This window comes from Pongo pygmaeus, chromosome 12 (genome assembly GCF_028885625.2).
Source record: "Pongo pygmaeus isolate AG05252 chromosome 12, NHGRI_mPonPyg2-v2.0_pri, whole genome shotgun sequence".
Classification (NCBI taxonomy): domain Eukaryota; kingdom Metazoa; phylum Chordata; class Mammalia; order Primates; family Hominidae; genus Pongo; species Pongo pygmaeus.
Genome location: NC_072385.2, coordinates 95,472,265 through 95,495,722, shown reverse-complemented (window position 1 = coordinate 95,495,722; position 23,458 = coordinate 95,472,265). Strand labels below are relative to the sequence as shown.

The 23,458-nt window shown below is 39.0% G+C and overlaps 1 protein-coding gene across 5 annotated transcripts in view; it reads right to left on the bottom strand.

The window, feature by feature from the left end:
- The window catches only part of ATL2 (atlastin GTPase 2), an 81,190-nt gene that overhangs the window by 34,652 nt on the left and 23,080 nt on the right, over positions 1-23,458 (bottom strand). For 4 of the 5 annotated variants that reach the window (XM_054475336.2, XM_054475335.2, XM_054475339.2 and 1 more), the window contains exon 2: positions 13,241-13,485. The exons of the other annotated variant lie outside the window; for it this stretch is intronic. In XM_054475336.2, the coding sequence (XP_054331311.1) occupies positions 13,241-13,485 (245 nt within the window). The remainder of the gene's footprint in view (positions 1-13,240; positions 13,486-23,458) is intronic. 5 annotated transcript variants of the gene reach the window in all.

Below are 23,458 nucleotides of genomic sequence, written 5' to 3'. Positions count from 1 at the left end.
TACAAAAATTAGCCAGGCATGGTGGTATGCACCTGTAATCCCAGCTACTGTGGAGGCTGAGGCAGGAGAATCACTTAAACCCAGGAGGCAGAGGTTGCAGTGAGCCGAGATTGTGCCACTGCATTCCAGCCTGGGTGACAGACCAAGACTGTCTCAAAAAAGAAAAGAAAGAAAAAAAAAAACACATGATATTATCAATAAATACAGGAGAACTATTTGACAAAATCCAACATTCATTCAGGATTTAAAAAAAAAAAAAACTCCCAGCACACTAGGAATAAAGAGAAACTTCAATTAAAAAAAAAATCTACAAAAAATTCTACAGCTAACACAGCAGTGAGAAACTAGGTGCTTTCTAGAAACTAGGTTAGAAAACAGACAAGGATATTCATTATTTATCACTTGTACTCAATACTACCGGAGGTTCTAGCTGGGACCATTAGCCAAGACACAGAAATAAAAGGTTCCCAGGTAAGAAAAAAGAAAGAAAGAAGTAAAACAATCATCATTTGCAGATGACATGATGTTTTATATAGAAAACTCTAAGGAATCCACTAAAAAAATTATTGGAACTAATGAACAAATTCAGTATTTGTTTCAAGGATACAAGATCAATATGCAAGTCAAGTATATGAACTATACACTTGCATGAACAATTCAAAAATGAAATTAAGAAAGCAATTCCATTCATAGTAACATCAACAAAAGGAATAAATTGAAGAAAAGTGCAAAACTTCTACTCAAAAACTATAAAAAAATTTTTGGATCTAAATAAATGGAAAAATATCCCATATTCATGGACTGTTACACTTAATATTGTTAACACAGTAGTATTTCCCAAATTGATCTTTCAGATTCAACCAATCACTGATAGAATCCCAGCTAATTTCCTGTAGAAACTGAGAAGCTAATTCTAAAATTCATATGGGATTACAAGGAACCCAAAATAGCCAAACAATCTTGAAAAAGAACAAAATGGGACTCACTTCCTCATTTCAAAATTTACTACAAAGCAACAGTAATGAAGACAGCGTGGTACTGGTATAAGAACAAGACATGGCCGGGCGTGGTGGCTCACACCTGTAATCCTAGCACTTTGGGAGGCGGGCAGATTGCCTAAAGGCAGGAGTTCAAGACAAACCTCAGCAACAAGGTGAAACCCCGTCTCTACTAACATACAAAAAAAAAACTGGCCAGGTGTGGTGGCTCATGCCTGTAATCCCAGCACTTTGGGAGGCTGAGGTGGGCGGATCACAAGGTCAAGAGATGGAGACCATCCTGGCCAACTCAATGGTAAAACTCAATCTCTACTAAAAATACAAAAAGTAGCTGGGCATGGTAGCACACGCCTGTAGTCCCAGCTACTCGGGAGGCGGAGGCAGGAGAATCGCTTGAACCTGGGAGGCGGAGGTTGCAGTGAGCTGAGATTGAACCACTGCACTCCAGCCTGGCAACAGAGTGAGACTCCGTCTCAAAAAAAAAAAAAAAAAAAAAAAAAATTAGCCAGGCATGGCAGCGCATGCCTGTAGTCCCAGCTACTTGGAAGGCTGAGGCAGGAGAACTGCTTGAACCCAGGAGGCAGAGGTCATTGCAGTAAGCCAAGATCGCACCAATGCACTCCAGCCTGGGCAACAGAGCAAGACTCCATATCAAAAAAAAAAAAAAATAGAACATGTATATAGATCAATGGAATAGAACTGAGAGTCAAGAAATAAATTCATGCATCTATAATCAACTGGTTTTCAATAAGGTACCAAGAGCATTCAATAGTGAAAGTGTTGAAAAGTCTTTCCAAAAATGGTGCTGGGACAAACAGATACATAACCAAAAAATGAAGGAAGAACCCTCTTTCACATCATTATTATAACATATATATAAATATATTTTATGTAATTAACATTATATATTAATATGATTATAGCATTATTCCTAACAGTCATAAAATTGCAAACCAACTGTCCATTAACTGATGAATGGATGAAGTGTGGTATATCCATACAAGAGAATATTATTCAGCCATAAAAAGTACTGATACATGCTATAATATGGATGAACCCTGAAAACATTATGCTAAGTGAAGCCAGTCACAAAAGACCACATTTTTTAAGATTCCACTTACATGAATGTCCACAGAGACAGAAAATAGATTAGCGGTTCCTTCAGGTTGAGGGTTTGGAGAAAGGATCTGGGGGTAACAGCTAAAGGGCTGTTACAGGGATTCATTTTGAGATGATGGAAACTTTGTTTCTTTTTGTGACTGTGACTTGCTCTCTCCCAGACTGGAATGCAATAGCACAATCAAGGCTCACTGTAACCTCAACCTCCTGGGCTCAAGACATCCTCCTGCCTTAGCCTCCTGAGTAGCTGGAACTACAGATATACACCACCATGCTCGGCTAATTTTTTAATTTTTGTAGAGATGGAGTCTCCCTATGTTGCCCAGACTGGTCTCAAACTCCTGGGCTCAAGCAATCCTCCCACCCCGGCCTCCCAGAGTTCTGGGATTACAGGCATGAGCCACCATGCCCCGCCAATGGAAACATTTTTAAATTAATTGGGGTAATAGTTGCACAACTCTGTGAATATACTAAAAACCACTGAACTGCACACTTTAAGTGAATGACTTATATGGTAAGTAAATTATATCTCAGTAACACTGTTAAAGGAAAAACAAACAATCAAATACCCTTAGTGTACAAGTTCAACAAAGACTCCTAGTCACACAAAACCCACTTGTATAACACTACCAGAGTCCAGGGGAGAACGAATGGCCCACTCAAGTTTCTGATGATTGTCCATATACTAGTACAATGTGACATAAATCTCATGGCTTGAACTTGCTTCTTGATGAAAGAATTATGGTATACATTCTCCAATTTATAGAAAACGTATCCTATTAAAGGAAATAAATTTGTGAGAACAAAGAAATTCTGAAGCCAGGCTCAATGGCACATGTCTTATAAGTCCCAGCTACTTGGGAGGCTGAGGCAGAAGGATTGCTTGAGACCAGGAGTTCAAGGACAGCCTGGGCAACAGAGTGAGACTCGGTCTCAAAAGAAAAAGAAAAAGAGAAAGAAAAGAAATTCTGAACTAAAATTTATAAGCTGGGCCACGCACAGTGGCTTACACCTACAATCCCAGCACTTTGGGAAGCCAAAACAGGAGGACTGCTTGAGCCCAGGAGTTCGAGACCAAGCTGGGCTAAAAAGTGAGGCCCTTCAGGGTTGATCACCTGAGCCCAGGAGTTCGAGGCTGCAGTGAGCTGTGACTGTGCCACTGCACTCCAGCCTGGGCAACAGAGTGAGACCATATCTCTAAAAAATTTAAAATAATTTTTTAAAAAATGTACAAGCTGAATAGCAAAATTGTCCTGGCAGAGTGAGGGAAGGAGGTAGGGAGTTAATTACCTTAAAAAAAAGTCTCCTCCAAAAACAGTTAGTATTAACATAAAAGGAACTTATATTATACAAGATGGCTTAACTCCCTAAATGTTCTAAAGCTGGTGGTTGAGTAATCAGTGTTTATGTGTAACAGTTTGTTGCTTGAGGTATTTTTCAATAAATAGCCTAAATAAAACCAATTACTTTAGAAACAGTTAATGTAACCTACTGGAACAAAGAGTTTGGAATGAAAAAAGATCTATAATTGATGTTCTCTCAAATCCAAAATGGAAATATGTGATGACAGGGGTGCCATAATATTTATGATACTGCAAAAAAGGCAATACATACATTTGGGGCTTAAAGCTGGAAAAGCTGCAAAGGACAGAGTATTTTCAGGCAACAGGTTCAGGAATGTAACCAAGAAAGTCTCTCCTAAAATACTGCAATAAGGACTTCAAACAATGTTGTAAACACTTCTATCTCGTTTATTTCTGATTCCTCTAGCTCTGGCAACATTTGATGAAATTTTTCTGACTGAAATCTAATCCAATTTAAAACCTGCATAGGGAAGAATTAAAACTTAGTTTTGATTCCAAAATCAAAGTCTCAGCAGCAGGGACCCCAATATGCTAAGGGGAGGATAGTCCACATAACCTCTGTATCCAATCCTCTTTTTTTTTTTTTTTGAGACAGAGTCTCACTCTGTCACCCAGGCTGGAATACACTGGCATGATCTCAGCTCACTGCAACCTCTGCCTCCAGGGTTCAAGAGATTCTCCTGCCTCAGCCTCCTGAGTAGCTGAGATTACAGGCACCTACCACCACCCCCGGCTAATTTTTCTGTTCTTGGTAGAGACGGTGTTTCACCATGTTGCCCAGGCCGGTCTTGAACTCCTGGCCTCAAGCAGTCGACTTGCCTCGGCCTCCCAAAGTGCTGGGATTACAGGCATGAGCCACCGAGCCCAGCCCAATCCCCTTATCTTATATTCAGGTAATAAGAAGAAGAAGAAGCAAGAAGCAGCCCACAATTTTTATTTCCTTATTGACTCTTAAAAATCTGGTCAAGGCTGGGCGCAGTGGCTCACGCCTGTAATCCCAGCACTTTGGGAGGCTGAGGTGGGCGGATCACCTGAGGTCAGGACTTCGAGACCAGCCTCAACATGGAGAAACCCCGTCTCTACTAAAAATACAAAATTAGCCAGGCGTAGTAGTGCATGCCTGTAATCTCAGCTACTCAGGAGGCTGAGGCAGGAGAATTGCTTGAACCTGGGAGGCAGAGGTTGCAGTGAGCCGAGATCGTGCCATTGTACTCCAGCCTGGGCAACATGAGTGAAACTCCGTCTCAAACAAACAAACAAAAAAATCTGGTCAAAGTCTGCCTGCTTCTCACACTGGCAAAAATAATAACATAAAATTCAAATTATCAGCATTTTGTTACATAAGTTTCAATTATAATATTCAATATTATAGTTATAATTTATATTAAATATTTATATATTATATAACATATATTTATATTTATATATTATAATATATAACATATTATATTTATATAATAAATATTAAATAAGCTAAACTTCTACCTTAAATCTGGCAAATAGTTTTATAAGCAAATGAACTTGTATACAGATGTATATAGATAATTTTAAATCAACAAAATACACATCAGAATAGCTAACATTAAAAAGACTGACAATACTGTTTACAAGTATACACCAACTGTAAGTCTCTCACACTGCTGGTGGAAGTGTAAAATTAATGAAACCACTTTGGAAAAAAATTTTGGCAATCCCTACTAAAAGTAAATGGGTATTTCCCCCTGTGACCCAGCAATTCTACTCCTGGGTATAAACCCAACAGAATTCAGTGCTTACATCACAAAGACTTTACAAAAATGTTCATTAGCAGTTTTATTCATAACAGAAAAAAACTAGAAACCCATATGTCTATCAGTAGAAAAGGTAAATTATGACATATTCATCCAATGAAATATCACTCAGCAATAAAAATAACATACAACATATTTCTGACACATGTAACACCATGCATACACCAGCCTCAATGCTTAGTGAAAGAAACCAGACACAGGAGTACATACTCTATGATTACATTTATGTGAAGTTCTACAGTAGGCAAAACTAATCTACATTAATACAAGTCAGAACAAAGGTGGCCCTTCAGAGCCGGAGATAGCAGTAACTGGGAAGGGGAATTAGCCTCCTAGAATGCAGGAAATGCTCTCTGTCTTGATCTGAGAGACAGTGGTTACTATAGCATATGTATATAAAAATGTACTGGCTATATTAAGGTTTATACACTTTATGCATGTAAGTTACACCCAATAAAAAATAAATAATAGGCCGGGCGCAGTGGCTCACACCTGTAATCCCAGCACTTTGGGAGGCCGAGGCGGGCAGATCACGAGGTCAGGAGATCGAGACCATCTGGCTAACACAGTGAAACCCCGTCTCTACTAAAAATACAAAAAATTAGCAGGGCATGGTGGCGGGAGGTACTTGGGAGGCTGAAACAGGAGAATGGTGTGAACGTGGGAGGCGGAGCTTGCAGTGAGCCGAGATCGCGCCACTGCACTCCAGCCTGGGCGACACAGCGAGACTCTGTCTCTAAATAAATAAATAAATACATAAATACATAAATACATAAATAAAAATGAAAAGATCCAAGGAAGCAGCATTTAAAAATATTGTTCCTCTTCCAAATACATTTCAGTCTTGAGAAAGAACATAAGACAAAGTTTTTCTTCATGTATTTGCACACTTCCCATGAAATCTCAGACACTGTTATCCTTAAAGAGGAAGGTAAAATCAAGTTCAACATCCCATAGGGCTCATTCTGAGATATTTATGCTTGTGGCAAGTTATATGTAGCAGTACGTATGATTCTTAAAGATAGTTTTTTACTCCTGGTCTCTGGCAACAGTTTGGGGAGCAGCTCTTTAAATAGCAAAGAATAAAAACATAAAGGACAGTTTTTTTAAAATGCCATTAGCAAATATGCTGCAGATGGAGTCAAAACTCTTGTGTAGCAAATACAGCAAGGATCCTTTATTTATTGAGCTTAGATACCAGTGCATAGCAAGAAAAGTTACATTTGTACTCACACATATCCTCCCATCAGTCTAGTTCAACTCTGAAGTAAACCAAAGTAAATATTTATAAAATAATAATTTAGTGTAGGTATAGCCTATAAATTAATCTGTACTTTACATATTGTAGATATATGAGAAAATGACCAAACATAATTTTACATAATAGTTTTTAGAATAAAGGCTCTGGCATCAAATTGCCTAGTCTCGAATTTAAGTCTTGCCACTTGAGTCTCGTATCTTCAACTACCAAGTTGAAATACAATTATCACTGCACAGGGTTATTTCTGAACACTAAGTAAGATAATGCCTGCTAAATGCTTAGTAATCAAAATACCTAGAATTCAGTAAAGATTCAAAAACCGTTACATCACAAAATAGTATGTGCTTCCTAATGGAAGAATACGTCATCATCTATGAAGTACTCTTGCCAAAAGAGTGTCAAACTTGAGTCTGATGAAGTCTCTAGATTCAACTAACAACTTACAGAAGATTCACAGAATGCAGAACATGTAAAACTACACCAATGGGATGCAATCTGCAAATCCAGAGTGGGAAACCCTATAACCAACAATCAGTATCTTCAACAAATAAATTGCCAAGAAAAAGAGAGGGAGGGAGCGAGGGAAACCTAAAATGCATTAAAACACTTTGAAGACAACCAATCACAATGTGGACTATTAAAAATAACAAAAACAAAAAGCAATTGAGGCGGCCAGGCACAGTGGCTGACACCTGTAATCCCAACACTTTGGGAGGCTGAGGCGAGAGGATCATTAGAGGTCAGGAGTTCCCCACCAGCCTAGCCAACATGGTGAAACCCCTATCTCTATTAAAAATACAAAAATTAGCCGGGTGTCGTGGTGCGCACCTATAAACCCAGCTACTTGGGAGGCTGAGGAAGGAGAATTGCTTGAACCCAGGAGGCGGAGGTTGCAGTGAGCTGAGATCACACCACTGCACTCCAACCTTGACGACAGAGCAAGACTCTGTCTCCCAAAAAAAAAAAAAAAAAAAGCAGTTGAGGCAACTTGAAAATTGAACACTTAAAAGACATAATATTAAGGGATTATTATTTTTATGATATTATTGTAATGTTCAAAAAAGTCCTTATTTTTAAGAGACACATACTGAAATATTTATAAATTAATTGATCACAGGGATTTACTTCAAAATAACATATAAGGTGTAGAGTGAGTTAGATTATAGATGAAATGAGATTGGAATTGATAAGTGCTAAAAATTGTTTAGTATATGGGCATTTATTATATTATTGTCTACTTTTACATGTATTTATTAATAAAATTCTTCATAATAAAGTTTTAAAAAGAAAAAACGGGAAATGGTATAAAAGTAGAAGCAACTCCATAGAGAATTAAGAATCCTTATCTAGGAGAATTTAGTAATAATAGCTATCACCATTACTTAGCATCAATATCGTAAGCACTGTGTTTAGTTTCATGTATATTATATAATTCTACTAAATTAAGTTTTGACCATTGTAAACTGATTCCTAGAATTCAAACTACAACAGCGAGATGTGACAATCTAATCAGCATTTTTCTAACAGTTCCTACTGACACTGGAATAATCTATTTCACTTTGAAAAGGTTTAAAATCATGCAGCCATAAAAAAAAGGATGAAATTAGGTTCTTTGCAGCAACATGGATGCAGCTGGAGGCCATTATCCTAAGCAAATTAATGCAGGAACAGAAAACCAAATACCACATGATTTTACTTAAAAGTAGAAGCTAAACAAGGGTACTCACGTACACAAAGATGGCAACAACAGACAACGGGGAGTACTAGAGGGGAGAGGGAGGAAGAGGGCAAGGGTTGAAAAACTAACTATTGGTTGCTACGCTCAATACCTGGGTGACAAGATCAACTATACCCCAAACGTCAGCATTAGGAAACACACCCTAGTAACAAACCTGCACATATAGAACCTGATTCTAAAATAAAAGTTAAAATTATTTTTTTAAAGTAAACATTTTGGATTATAACTCAAGTATAAATGAGCCCACACTGATATAAAGCATGGAATGAATAAATAAATAAATAGGGAGAAGATACAACTCTTCCCAACAGAAGAATCCTAAATAATATATTTAGATGTCTTCCTCCTATCAGAAGGTAGAGCTTAATCCTCCTCCTTCCCTGTTGAGGTTGGGGTGGAGTTAATGACTAAAAAATATCAAGTCTGCAGTGGTGAAACCTGGCAAACACTAGCTTAAGAGTACCATTCCTAGCAGTATCACGTGACTATACGTATCCCCAGATACAATGTGATGAGAAGGGTATTTGACCTCAGGAGTATTCTTTCCAAAATCCCATCACCCCAGTCTAACCATGACAGAAATGTAAGACAAACTTAAACTGAGGAACGTTCTTCAAAATAGCTTACCAGTACGCCTCAAAATAGTCAAGATCACCAGGCTCACGCCTGTAATCCCAGCACTTTGGGAGGCTGAGGCGGGCGGATCACCTGAGGTCAGGAGTTTGAGACCAGCCTAGCCAACGTGGTGAAACCCCATCTCTACTGAAAATACAAAAATTAGCTGTGTGTGGTGGCAGGCAACTGTAATCCCAGCTACTCAGGAGGCTGAGGCGAGATAATTGCTTGAACTCAGGAGGCGGAGGTTGCAGTTGAGCCAAGACTGCGCTACTGCACTCCAGCCTGGGCAACAAGAGCGAAACTACCTCTCAAAAAAAAGTCAAGATCATGAAAAAAGGGAAAGGCTGAGAAACTCACAAACCAGAAGAAACTAAGGAGACATGACAGCTAAATCTAGGAATCGTATTCTGTCTTAGAGATCCTGGAATAGAAACAAGAGCACCACTGGAAAAACTGAGGAAGCCTGAATGAAGTCTAGGACTTAGTTAGTAGTAATGTACCAATATTGGTTTCTTAGTTTTGCAAATGAATCACACTAATGATAACATTAGAAGAAACTAGGTAAAGGGTTCAGGTATACAGGCTCTCTTTGTTATATTCCAATATAAAAAGTGTGTTTGAAAACTTAAAAAACTATGACCTCTAATATCGTGTTAAAAATGAAAAAAAAACTTCTAAAAAATCAGCTGAATAAAAATTGTAGTATCAAAGCAAAAACCCATCAACAGTTAAAAGGATAAGCAAAATGTGGCATAATCATACAGTAGAATATTTATTTTTATTTTATTTATTTATTTTTGAGACACAGTTTTTCTCTTGTTGCCCAGGTTAGAGTGTGATGGCACAATCTCGGCTCACTGCAACCTCCACCTCCCAGGTTCAAGCGATTCCCCTGCCTCAGCCTCCCAAGTAACTGGGATTACAGGTGCATGCCACTGTGCCCAGCTAATTTTTGTATTTTTAGTAGAGACGGGTTTTCACCATGTTGCCCCAGCTGGTCTCGAACTCCTGACCTAAGGTGATCTACCCACCTCGGCCTCCCAAAGTGCTGGGATTATAGGCATGAGCCACCACACCCTGCCCTCATACGGTAGAATATTAAAGCAACAAAAATAACGCAAAAACATGAGTACATTTCAAAGTTATAATGTTAACAAAATAAGCCAAACACAGAATACCTATGGTATGATTTCATTCACGTAAAGTTCAAAAACAGTGAAATGAACCTGTGGTGAAAAGTTCAGAACAGCAGCTACTTTTGGAGGGGGGGGGGGGGGTAGATATTAACTGAGAAGGAACACAAAGTGGGGGTTGTTCTGTATTTTCATCTGGGTGGTGGTAGTAAGGGTGTATACCTATGAAAAATTTCATCAAGCTGTACACTTAAGATTTGTGCACCTTTTCTGCATGTAAATTATACTTCAAAGGAAAAAAATTTTTAAGGAAAAGATACATTTATCTAAAGCACGCCCCTAAATAAGCAAATAAGAATTAGAAGTGGGGGCGCAGGGCATAGAATATTTGAGTGTAACATTTATTTAGGAGGGGAAAGCCAACATCCCTCACACAATAACCATACCCACCAATTCTGTCTTTGATTACAGATTTTTATCTCCTTTTATAAAACTACTCACTACTTTCATCAACTGCATACTTACATACATTGACTCAGGTCAACATTGAAAACTTATACACTGTCAGTATGTCACTACTCTTCTACTTCTTTCAGCTAGCATCCCACCTGTGCAGGCATACAGGTTAATAAAATAAATCCAACTACCCCATTATTTCTCCTTCTTTACTTTCATCTCATAGGAAAAACATGACCCACCACATGATCAATGTAAGTGGAGGCACATTATCCAAAAATCAGATACCATTTAAATGCAATTTTTGATTGACAGAATAAGGTGATTTATATCAGGAATTCTATAGGGCAATACTATAAATGAAAGCCAATAAAGATATTTCAGCTTAGAAGCCACTAACTAGACGTATAACCTCACTCAAGCCATCATAACCTTTGCATGGCTTCTGCAACTCCCCCAGGAAAGAGAGTTCCGTTTGTGCAGAGATTGCAAATACATGGCAATGGGGGCTGCTACTCTACTCTGAACAGCCACTACTAACTGATCAAAGATGGAAACAGAAATGGCACCTGAGGTGAAACTTATCTGTCATTCCTAGATAAGTGATCTAAGCTTCCCTCCCCTTCTAACTTTCTACTGTCTGTGACCTACTTGGAACGAAATACATTTGCACTAAACAGCTTAGACACAGATAGATACAATATACACAAGCTAACTTAAGGACTTAAGAGGACCTCAAAATATAGAAATCCTTTATCATCTTTAAATGTAGTTTTTTAAAAAAGTATGCCACTACTTAAACATTTCTCTATTTCAGATGTAAAATTCTAGATCAAGTCTAAATGGGAAAACTTTAGCTGAGCATGGTGGCTCATACCTGTAATCCCAACACATTGGGAGGCTGAGGTGGGAGAATCACTTGAGGCCAGGAGTTCAAGACCAGCCTGGACAACATAGTGAGAACCCCAACTTTATGAAAAATTTAAAAATCAGCCAAGCATTGTGGTGCATGCCTGTAGTGCCAGCTACTGGGGAGGCTGAGGTGGGAGGATCAGCCTCTGCTTGAGCAGAGGAGGTTGGGCTGCAGTCTACTAAACTGACACTAAAAGCCATGTTCACACCACCGCACTCCAGCCTATGTGACAGAGTGAGATCACGTCTCAATCAATGAGAAAAACTTTAAAATGATGTATCTTTCTCAATGTCCCAAACATGTAAAACATTGTTCTCTAATATAAACTATGTTATTGATACTCAGGTATATTTGAGAATGCCTGAAATGATCCCCATGAAAAACTTTACTGAAAAGCTTCCTGGAAAACCAAATGAGAATGTTTACCTTATTTCTTATCTCGAAGAGAACTGCACACCCAATTACAAACGTCACAGAACTCATAAAGGTGAGCACCCTGACAGGTGTTTAGACAATTACCTAATTCTGTCAAAGTGTTATTTCTAATAATTCATATGGCTTCTGAATGTCAAAATTTCCCTATATAGCAATTCCACTAAGTGCTCTACTCCAAAATTTCCAATTCCTTCTCCTGTTCCCTTTCAAACTCCCATTCCCTCAGCCCAACTTACAATTATCAGAAAAACATTCCAATTCAAGTGAAAAAATTTTTTTTGCTTTTTTTTTCAGGAGAGAAAGTCAGAGTCAGGGAGAGATAGGTAAGTAGCAATTGTCTGGTACCATCTCAAAGTGAAAATGTATAGAAGGGAAACAGATTCATCAATTAAAATGTAAGTATCTCCTAAGACCCAATTCTTGTGCCAGGTGCTTGATAATCAACAGAGGGCCCACCCATGACAGAGATTAAAGTAGCCAGAAAAAAATAAGCAACTAAAGTAATATCAATGAAACATACAACCTGTACCATGAGTTAGGAAGAGGATGTAATATAGTCCTAGATGTCAGGGAAGGCCCCCATGAAAAGATGAGCCAAGAATACCATAATATTTGAGAAAAAAACATGGCATACTCGAGGAACAGCAAAAACTATAGTTTATTTGACATATGAAGGGCAAGAGATGAGATTCAGAGATCATGGATGGCTGCAGAAGCCACTCTAAGGAACTGGACTTTATCTCCAAAGGTAATGGTCACTAAAACTGACTTGTCTGAGGAACACAGATATACTTTTTCAAAGGTCTCTATCCATCTACTTTACTCACTGTAAAGGTGGCCAAAAGGAAAGTGTGAAGAAGTAACAAAAAGGGAAAGAAGATAAATAGTACTTCAGAGACTTCTAGGATATACTCAGACAACTTGGGTTAGAGCCACAATGCCTGGAACACAGATGCTCAATTATGTTTCCATATGCAGTATATGCAGAAGGGAATTATGGCGATGAAGAATCAAGAGCTCAAACTTACATTACTGTATTGACCAGGAAGTCCTATAAAGAATTATATTTCTATAGAATTAAAAATGCAGTTCTGTCAGCCTGGACAACAAAGTGAGACCCCCACTGCTACAAAAAAAAAAAAAGTTTTTTTTAAGAGTTGGGCATGGTGGCACACTCCTGTAGTCCTAGCTTCTCGGGAGGCTGAGGTGGGAGGACTGCTTGAGATTGGGAGGTTGAGGCTGCAGTGAGCCGTGATCACACCACTGCACTCCATCCTGGGTAACAGAGTGAGACCACTTAAATTAAAAAAATATATATATATATATATACAGTTCTGGTTTTTGTCTATTTTTTTTAACAGGCATGGTTGGTACTTTGTTCTTTTTAATTGGGTTCAATTTAAAAGACTATTCACCTTATTATACATGTATCTAAGCATGAAGTCCAGTAGAAATGACTTCCCTTTACGAAAAGCTCCTGCCACAGATACCACTACTATGTTAAGATCTCGTATGTGCTCCTGTAGCAATATCTGCTCCAAAGCTTCTTCATCAAGTTCAAAGTTATGGTCATCTTCATGAGCAAGAACAATCTGTACTGGACATGGTTTCTTCATAACCTCATCAGAATTTACTAGGTCATCATCTTCATAATTCTCACCTAGAATTTAAAAAGAAAGAAACTGGTTACTTTAATCCCTATATTACAAACTTTCATTAAGGACCACAACTAAAGCAAAATTTCAAATAAATAATTGCCCTCTCCCCCATTATAGATCATTATAATGTTCCTTTGGATTTCTCACTCCCTCTGTAACAGGACAAAGAATGCTGATAAGATTTCCCACTTGATACAGTTGGCTGTGTCCCCACCCAAACCTCATCTTGAATTGTAGCTCCCACAATTTCCACATGCTGTGGGAGGGACCCAGCGGGAGGTAACTGAATCATGGGGGAGGGTCTCTCCTGTGCTGTTCTCATGATAGTGAATAAGTCTCACGAAATCTGATGATTTTATGAGAGGTTTCCCTGCACAAGCTCTCTTCTCATCTGCCACTATGTGAGATGTGCCTTTCACCTTCGGCCATGATTGTGAGACCTCCTCAGCCACATGGAACTGTAAGTCCATTAAACCTCTTTCTTTTGTAAATTGCCCAGTCTCAAGTATGTCTTTATTACCAGCATGAAAATGGACTCATACACCATTATACATACAGGTAAACAATAATACTAAATATGGCCTCTATCTCAATGAAGTCTTAACTTCATTGAGAATGTTCATGTGAACAGCAGCTGTTTTTGAGCCCTGTATTATTCTGTAAATAACTTTTCCAACTGTATACACACACAAACTAAAGAGGGGAAAAATCAATTTCACCTGATACTTCAGATCCCAATTTTCCCTGTAAGCATCACCTAGAAAATTTACAAACATTACTCTACTTTACAAACATTAAAAACATAATATTAAAATTGTTCATGTGGCTGGGTGCGGTGGGTGTAATCCCAGCACTTTGGGAGGCCGAGGCAGGCGGATCACCTGAGGTCAGGAGTTCGAGACCAGCCTGACCAATACGGGGAAACCCCGTCTCTACTAAAAATACAAAAATTAGCTGGGCATGGTAGCAGGCGCCTGTAGTCCCACCTACTTGGGAGGCTGAGACAGGAGAATCGCTTGAACCTGGGAGGCAGAGGTTGCAGTGAGCTGAGATCGCACCACTGCATTCCAGCCTGGGCAACAGAGTGAGACTCAGTCTCAAAAAACAAAACAAAAAAAATTATTCATGTTATTTTTCATTCTGAAACTTAAAGAGGAAAATTAGGGTTCTAACAAGTTTCCAAAATGATACTTACAATGAGTCCCTAATTTAATAACAGCAACCTAGTACTACAGCCTCCTCATTAAAGCAAAGCACAGGATTAATGTTTCGGTAAAGAAAAGTCAGTGAGATGCATTTATATCTCAGAATTTCATCTCCCACTGGAGCTCTTTCTCACCAAACACTACAGCCACCACTTTAAGACTATATATAGCTCCCCAAAACAGCCATATAAACCCTTCCTTTGTTCACCACAACACACTAAAATAAGGTAACCTTTGCAGACATAACTTTACTGAATAGTGATGAAGAAGTACAGAAAATGTAAATAGCAGAGATAAACTTCCACAGTCTAGGTTTCTGTTCTTCTTTAAAAAAACACCTAGCTTCAGAGGACACATACCTTGTCTGACTTTCTTCTCTACCAACTGCTTGATCCCACGTAGCAACTAGTTACTCCTGGAGACCTTATCTTCTCCCACATCAAAATTTCTAAGAGATCCCCTCCTTGAGCTGTGTCTACTAAGTGTCAGGTTCCACTCTAAGGACACATACGGTAACCACTGTTTTCAATGCAATCAATGACTGTCCTACTCTGAGAAGAAAGCCAGTCCACTGAGGCGTAGTACATTACTAGTCAACAGTTCAGTAATACCTTATCCACATAACCAATATTCACAGAGCAAAGATTATATAACTACATTAGTGGATTTTTAATCTTATTACCAAAAGAAGCATCTCACTTATCCGATTTGCAAAGACTATTAGAGCCTCTACCTCCACATCACGAGGCACCTTTAACTGTATATAGCAAAGTCAACAACACTATTTCAAAATGTGCTGCAAACAATGACAATGCATTATAAAGAGCAAGCCACTTCAAAGGAGAATCTTTGAAAGTAAAAGCAATCAATATTTAGTTAAAGAGGATATTATCACTGCCTATATCAATGATATATAGCAATAGTCAGGTATGCTATGCATGCAAAAAGTGAACTTTCCAGGAAAAGTTGTAATACAGTTAAATTCTAAATTAATGTCTCATTAGGTAGGTCCAGATAAATAACAAAACAGGATGCAAATGGTATAAGTTTCTAAGCTTAATTAGTGGTCTAAGACCATGAAGTAGGGAGCAAAACTGCCTCGATGCATGTCACTTAACTTCTCTGCGCCTATTTTCTCATCTGGAAAATGGGTGCGTGTAAAACAGGCATAGCAGTACCTAACTCACAGGGTTGTCATCAGGATTCAATGAGTTGAAATATGTATGCTACGCAGTAAGCACCATAGGTGTAAGTTAACAGTAACTTCAAAATAACCAATCCAACAGGAGAAGCTTTTATTTTCCCCTTGAAATGCCAAAATGCTATGGTGATTTTCACTTGACCAGTGTAGCTGTGTACTGACACTGCCATCCACCCATTTGCGCTGGCACAGACTTGCTGGCTGTCCTTGACATACAGAGATACGTCTACGTGTCTTTTACTTACCCCTAAATCTAATCAATAACCACCTTCTTAATTTGTCTTCATTTCTGAATCTCTATTGATAACATTCCTGCACTTGTCACTGCCATCTTATCTCACACTGTAGCATCTAACTGGTCTCCCTTCATTAATACTCTTGTCCTCTTACCCAATCCAATCTAATCTCCACAGAGTATCAACTAAATAATATAGTTAAATGTAAAGTTGACCAGGTTACCCTCCTTAAAATCACTGTTACAGAGGACTAATGACTAAAATCCTACACATGCTCTATAAGGTCCCGTACTCACCGCCAATCTCTGTTGCCTCTTTTGGTGCTATTCTTCTCTTTAAACCAGTGGTCCCCAACCATTTTGGTACCAGGGACTGATTTCATGAAAGACAACTTTTCCACAGAAGGGGGAGCAGTGGTTTCAGGATAAAACTGTTCCATCTCAGATCATCAGGCATTAGTTAGACTCTCGTAAGGAGCACACAACCCAGATCCCTCACACGTGCAGTTCACAATAGGGTTCGCGCTCCTATGAGAATCTGATGTCACCGTGGGTCTGACAGGAGGCGAAGCTCAGGCAGTAACGCTCGCTCGCCTGCTACTCCCCTCTTGCTGTGCGACCCAGTTCCTAACGGCCACGGACGAGTACCAGTCCACGGCCCTAGGGTTGGGAACCCCTGGTTTAAACTAAGTAGCCAAGCTAACCTTTCATCAGATCCTCATGCTGCTAAGCTCTTTCTAGACTCTGCTTTAATATTCCTCTGCCTAGAGTACTCTTTCCTGTGTTGTTTCCTAATCAATTCATACTTACTCCTTAAATCTCAGCTTAAAAGTCACTTTTCAGGAACAAGAATCTTCCCTGAGGCTTCCAACCAAGTTTAGTCATTCTATACTCCCCAAATTTTAATCTATCACTTGAATATTTATGTAAGTACTTATTAAATGTCTCCCCTCTTGGATTGCAAATTTACCACTTAGTTTCCCATCAAAAGCAGAAAATAGACAAACAAAAGAAGAAAGCCCTTAAATACCTTACCATGGCTTCCATAGTCGTATGTGATCTGGGCCCAGCCTCCTCTCTATAGCAGGGGGCCTTATAAAGCATGTTTCATCTTACAACACACTCCTATTCATTCCCAAAGCCTGGACAATCTGGCCTTCTTGCTGTTCCCTGACGAAGCTAACCCTGTTTCCCACCTTAGAATTTTTGTCTTGTGTTGTCCCCTATCTGGAATGCTCTGTCCCTAGAAATTCACATGGCTTATGTCTCCATCATCCAGCTCTTCAGCTCAAATGTTATCTCCTCAGCATGGCCCTCCCTGACCACTCAATCTAAATCACAGATCCCTTTCCTTAACACTTTAATGAAACAGGTTTATTCATAGTTCTTTTCAATTCCTAAAACAACCTTTTTTCGTTTGTTTAAATGTGTACCTTATATCTCCCGCTCCACAGAATGTGTGTGCCACTAAAGTAAGGATCCCAATCACCCTGTTAACCATTCTCTACCAGCACCTAGAACAGTGCCTGACACCTAGCCTAGCAGGTGCCTAGTAAATATTTCTTGAATGAATGAAATTTAAGCATTTTACTCAGGAGTCTTACATCTGCCCTTACCTTTTTTTTTTTTTTTTTTTTTTTGAGGCAGAGCGCTCTGTCACCCAGACTGGAGTGCAGTGGTGCGATCTCGACTCACTGCAACCTCTGCCTCCTGGGTTCAAGCCATTCTTCTGTCTCAGCCTCCAGAGTAGCTGGAACAACAGGTGCCCGACACCTCGCCAGGCTAATTTTTGTATTTTTAGTAAAGACAAGGTTTCCCCACGTTGGCCAGGCTGGTCTCCAACTCCTGACCTCAGGTGATCCACCCATCTCAGCCTCCCAAAGTACTAGGATTACAGGCATGAGCCACTATGCCTGGCCCTGCCCTTACCTAGTTTATAAGCAAATGTGATAATCAAATAGCTTGGGGAAATACGTATACTTAATACTCTTGAGTTGCCAGAGGTAACACAAAAATTCCATAAAAATTATGAAGCTTGGCTAGGCGCGGTGGCTCACGCCTGTAATCCCAACAATTTGGGAGGCTGAGGAGGGCGGATCACCTAAGGTCAGGAGTTCAAGACCAGCCTGACCAACATGGACAAACCCCATCTCTACTAAAAATACAAAATTAGCCAGGAGTGGTGGTGCTTGCCTGTAATCCCAGCTACTCAGGAGGCTGAGGGAGGAGAATTGCTTGAACCCAGGAGACGGAGGTTGCAGTGAGCCAAGATTGCACCATTGCACTCCAGCCTGGGCAACAAGAGCGAAACTCCATCTCAAAAAAAAAAAAAAAAAAAAAAAAAAAATTATGAACCAAGTAAAACACTTTAAAAAAGAACTCAAAAGTAATAACTGCTAAAATATCACAATGACCAAATGTGGAGGTTGGTGATTTTGCTAAAACAAACAAACAGTTTTGTTCTTATTGTAAAGAAAGCATTAGTTGGTTTTTTAGAAGTTTAAGAAAAAGAAAAAAAAACACTGGGCAGAAAACCTTTGTTAACTTGAAAATTCACCTATATTAGTTGGCCATAGTCACTATGCAACCAAGTTTATTAGCACAAAGACAGGCCTTTCAAATAGACAGAATGTGTCTACATATTTGTCACCATATCTAGTCTACAGCCTTTTAAAGGGAAGGGTAGCAAATAGATTTCAAAAGTATAATGGAGCCTAACAATGATGTGATACACCTGCATCTATCTACTTACTCCCCATGGTGATTTCTCTACCAAATATGGACTAAATACAGATAAAGTACTCCATCAAACACTGATATAAGCAAATGAATAAAAGAGAATTGTATGTAAATTTCATTAGGATACCTGTAAATACTGTACTAGCATTTAGTGATTGCCTACAATTAAAAGTCTTTAAATTCCGCACTACTCTAAGATTTTAAACTGAAGTTACATCCTGTGTATAGAATAGTGATTTTATTTCCATTCTTCAATGCCAAAAATTGACTGAGACAAGTAGATTTCAGCCCTCCAACACATTTTTGTAAGGCACTTTTCCCTACGCTAGCCCCCACATGGGTCTTTCAAGGTCAAAGCTAAAAGACACCTACAGATGATCACCTGCTTCTCAAACATCTCTCCACACATTAACACTAAGGTACCTACCTAATATCTATTTGCCACAAGGCCTAACAAAAGAAAAGTGTCTTAGTAAAAAGACCTGTGATTGCCAGGGGTTAGGGGGATAGGGAGGGATGAACAGGCATAACACAAAAGATTTCTTAGGGCAGTGAAACTATTCTCTATAACACGAAATTGGTTGATACCTGTCATTATACATCTATGAAAGAAACCATTGAATATACAACCCCAAGAGTGAACCCTAATGTAAAACTATAGACTTTGGATGATAATGATGTGTTATTGAAGGTTCATCGATTTTAACAAAAGCACCACTGTGGGTGAAATGCTGACGGCAGGGGACAGTGTGTATACGGAGCGGCAGGGAGTATGTGAACTACACTTTGGCTTCATATTGCTGTGAAGCTAAAATTGCTCTAAAAAAAACAGTCTATTTAAATAAGACACCTGTCTTTTTGTTGTTTAATCACACATTATCTTAAATCTGCCAAATTCATACACTCAGCATGTATTCCAACAGCAAAATTTACACTTCAGGGCTGACCTAGATCCATCAGCAAAGTTCAAGCTTAATTATAAACTAAAATAATAAAAAAGTGCTACAAATCTTCATTATAACAAAATGTAGCATTAATGTTAGATTACATCAACCCAAAACTAAACTTATAAAAAGAGAACAAAGAATAATTCACCTTTCAAAAGGAATGAAAAGTATATTTTATTATCCACATTCCAAACAAAAACTTGAAACAAATTTTTATGGAAAGTAACCTTGATTCAGTCTATTCAGTCTACTTATAAAAATTGGTTATCCCACAAAAGCTAAGTAATGTGTTAGTGCCTAGTACTTGAACCTCAACATTTATATTTCATACCCAAGTGAAAACAGTATCTAAGTATTCAAGTTTATTCTAGCACATATTTTTTAAGAGCCTTAAAGAGGTTATACGATGGTTAAATATATTTCTAGGGATTTATTATAAGGAAATAAGGACGCTAATGAAGATGTACAAGTTTGCTTACCAATTTTATTTCTGGTGGCAAAAATTAATGTTGCGTACCTCAAAACTGGAAAGTGGCCCAACAGTTATTTTAGCCATATACTGACATATTATGCAGCCTAAAAACACATTTACACTCTAAAAAAATTATACATATACATATTTAATTTTTTTTTTTTTTTGAGACAGAGTTTTGCTCTGTCGCCCAGGCTGGAGTGCAGTGCAGTGGCACGATCTCGGCTCACTACAACCTCCACCTCCCGGGTTCAAGCAATTCTTCTGTCTCAGCCTCCCGAGTAGCTGGGACAACAGGCACCTGCCACCACGCCTGGCTAATTTTTTTGTATTTTTACTAGAGATGGGTTTTCACCTTGTTGATCAGGCTGGTCTCAGACTCCTGACCTCAGGTGATCCACCCGCCTCGGCCTCCCAAAGTGCTGGGATTACAGGCGTGAGCCACCTCACCTAGCCAAAAAATCTATGTATTTTTTTAAGCAGCATAAAATTGGCCGGGTGCAGTGGCTCACGTCTGTAATCCCAGCACTTTGGGAGGCCGAGGCAGTTGGATCACCTAAGGTCAGGAGTTTGAGGCCAGCCTGGCCAACATGATGAAACTCCGTCTCTACTAAAAATACAAAAATTAGCTGGGTGTGGTGGCGGGCCCCTGTAATCCCAGCTACTCGGGAGGCTGAGGCAGGAGAATCACTTGAACCCAGGGGTGGAGGCTGTAGTGAGCCAAGATCACGCCATTGCACTCCAGCCTGGGCAACAGAGCAAAACTGTTTCAAAAACAAACAAAAACAACAAACAAACAAAAAAAACAGCATAAAATCAAGTGGGAAAAGGGCAGACTACAAAGTAGTAAAAATCACCCCCAATTCTATTTTGCATTTTTTAAAACACAGGTATTTGGGGGAGGGAGGATATTTGAGACTTCTAGTCATTAGAGTAACTGGTACCAGACTGGCTCTCGACCATGGCTATAAAATTAGACGAAATATATGAAGCATTGTTTTTCAAGCAATGGACAACAAGTAGCACAAGGACACTTTCAAGGTGAGTGCCATGATCACTCCCAGCTCTCTGCCTGGGAACAATTTCCTAACTATAGCGTGAAGAACTAGAGCACAAAGATCTGAGTTCAAGATTGCTAGAGCAGTAGGAATCTGTGAGGCAGGATACCAGAGAAAAGGGATCTATGCAGAGGTGGAGCCCAGAAGTCCTTGGACAAGGACAACAAGCATCACAGGTGCAGGGGAACACAACACTATGCAATGCTTAACAGAAGGAAGCTACTACAGGGTTGAGAGAGAAACAGAAGTCAAACATTACTGAGACACTTTGGAGTTCTGGCCCAGCCAGAGTGGAAAGAAACATCTATACCTTAGGCATCAAGCTGAGACACTAGAAAGGACATATCTTAGAATTAAGGGTCAAGTTCTAGAGTAAGGCCTACTGACAATCCATCCAATCAAAGCCTAAATAAAACCAAGACTTGAAAAGATCTGCAGGATACACAGTTTGGAAGTTTAGTCCCACTAAATTAGGGAGATTTCCTCTAAGCTTTCCACAGACCCACACTAATGAAATATGAAGCAAAGCCAAGGTCAAGATCCATCAGTAATTAAACTGCTTGCCAAACCAAAAACAAGCCAAGAGAATCCAAAATCTCTACAATGCATAACATTTAATATACAGTATATAAATCAGAAATTACTAGACATACAAAGAAAGAAGGAAATGTAGCCCATAGTCAAGAAAGAAAAGCAGTTAACAGTACCAATTCTGCCATGACCCAGATGTTGAATTTAGCAGACAAATGCTTTTGACCAGATACTGTAAATACGTTCAAGGACTTACAAGAAAATAAAGTCTTAATAAATAAATAGATGAGGAGTCTCAGCCAAAAAACTATAGAAACTATTAAAAAACAAACGAAAATTCTAGAACTGACAAGTACAATAATTAAAATGAAATACTCACTGGATGGACAACAGCAGACTGCAGGTAACAGAAGAAAGTTTGTAAACTTGCAAAGAGATCAAAAGAGATTTTCTAATCTGAAGTACAGAGAGAAAAAAGAATAAAGAAAAGCTAAGAGAGTCTCAGGAACCTATGGAACACTATCCAACTTGCATTTAGAATCCCAGAAGGAGAACAAAGTGAGGCTGGAGCTGAAAAAATATTTGAAGAAGCAATAGTCATAATGTTACCAAAATCTGATGATAGAGATTTACAGGTCCAAAAAGCTCAGCAAACCTCCAATAGGGTAATACAAAGAAAACCACATCAGCCAGACTGCTAAAAACCAAAAACCAAAGATAACAGGACACAGAGCAGAATATTCAAGTAATTATTGTATAGTTGTGTAATAATTATACAATTATACAGAGCAGAATAATTCAAATAACTGCTTCTTATCACATCATCACTGAAGCACTGGAGGCCAGAAGACAAGGGATTGATAGCTTTAGAGTGTTTTAAAAAAAAGTGTCAACCTAGACTTTTATATTCAGTGAAACAAACAATCATTCAAAAATGAAAGCAAAATAAAGACAGCAAAAGCAAAGAGTACGGCCGGGTGTGGCGGCTCACGCCTGTAATCCCAGCACTTTGGGAGGGCAAGGTGGGCAGATCACGAGGTCAGGAGATCGAGACCATCCTGGCCAACATGGTGAAACCCCATCTCTACGAAAATAGAAAAAATCAGCCAGCGTGGTGGCACGCACCTGTAATCCCAGCTACTTGGGAGGCTGAGGCAGGGGAATCACTTGAACCCGGGAGGTTGCACTGAGCGGAGATCGTGCCACTGCACTCCAGCCTGGCGACAGAGCAAGACTCTGTCTCAAAAAAAAAAAAAAAGCAAAGAGTATCTGTCATTAGCAGACGTGCATTACATGAGAGCTATATAATGTTCTTCAGGCTGAAATGAGACATTATAAAATGGAAAGTCTCTTTATTCCTTCCTATTGATCTGAATCCAAAATAGTAAACAGATGCAAATATAAAAGACTACTTCTTTCCTCCAACTAATTTCCCTAAAAGATAATTGATCAACGTGGGGTTTATAAAGTATGTAGAAGCATAAAATTTTAAAAGACATATTATGAGGCAAAGTAAATGAAATTACACCCTAAGGTTATGATTTTAAAGTGGAAAGTGGTAAAACATTGATTCTAAATAGGCAGATA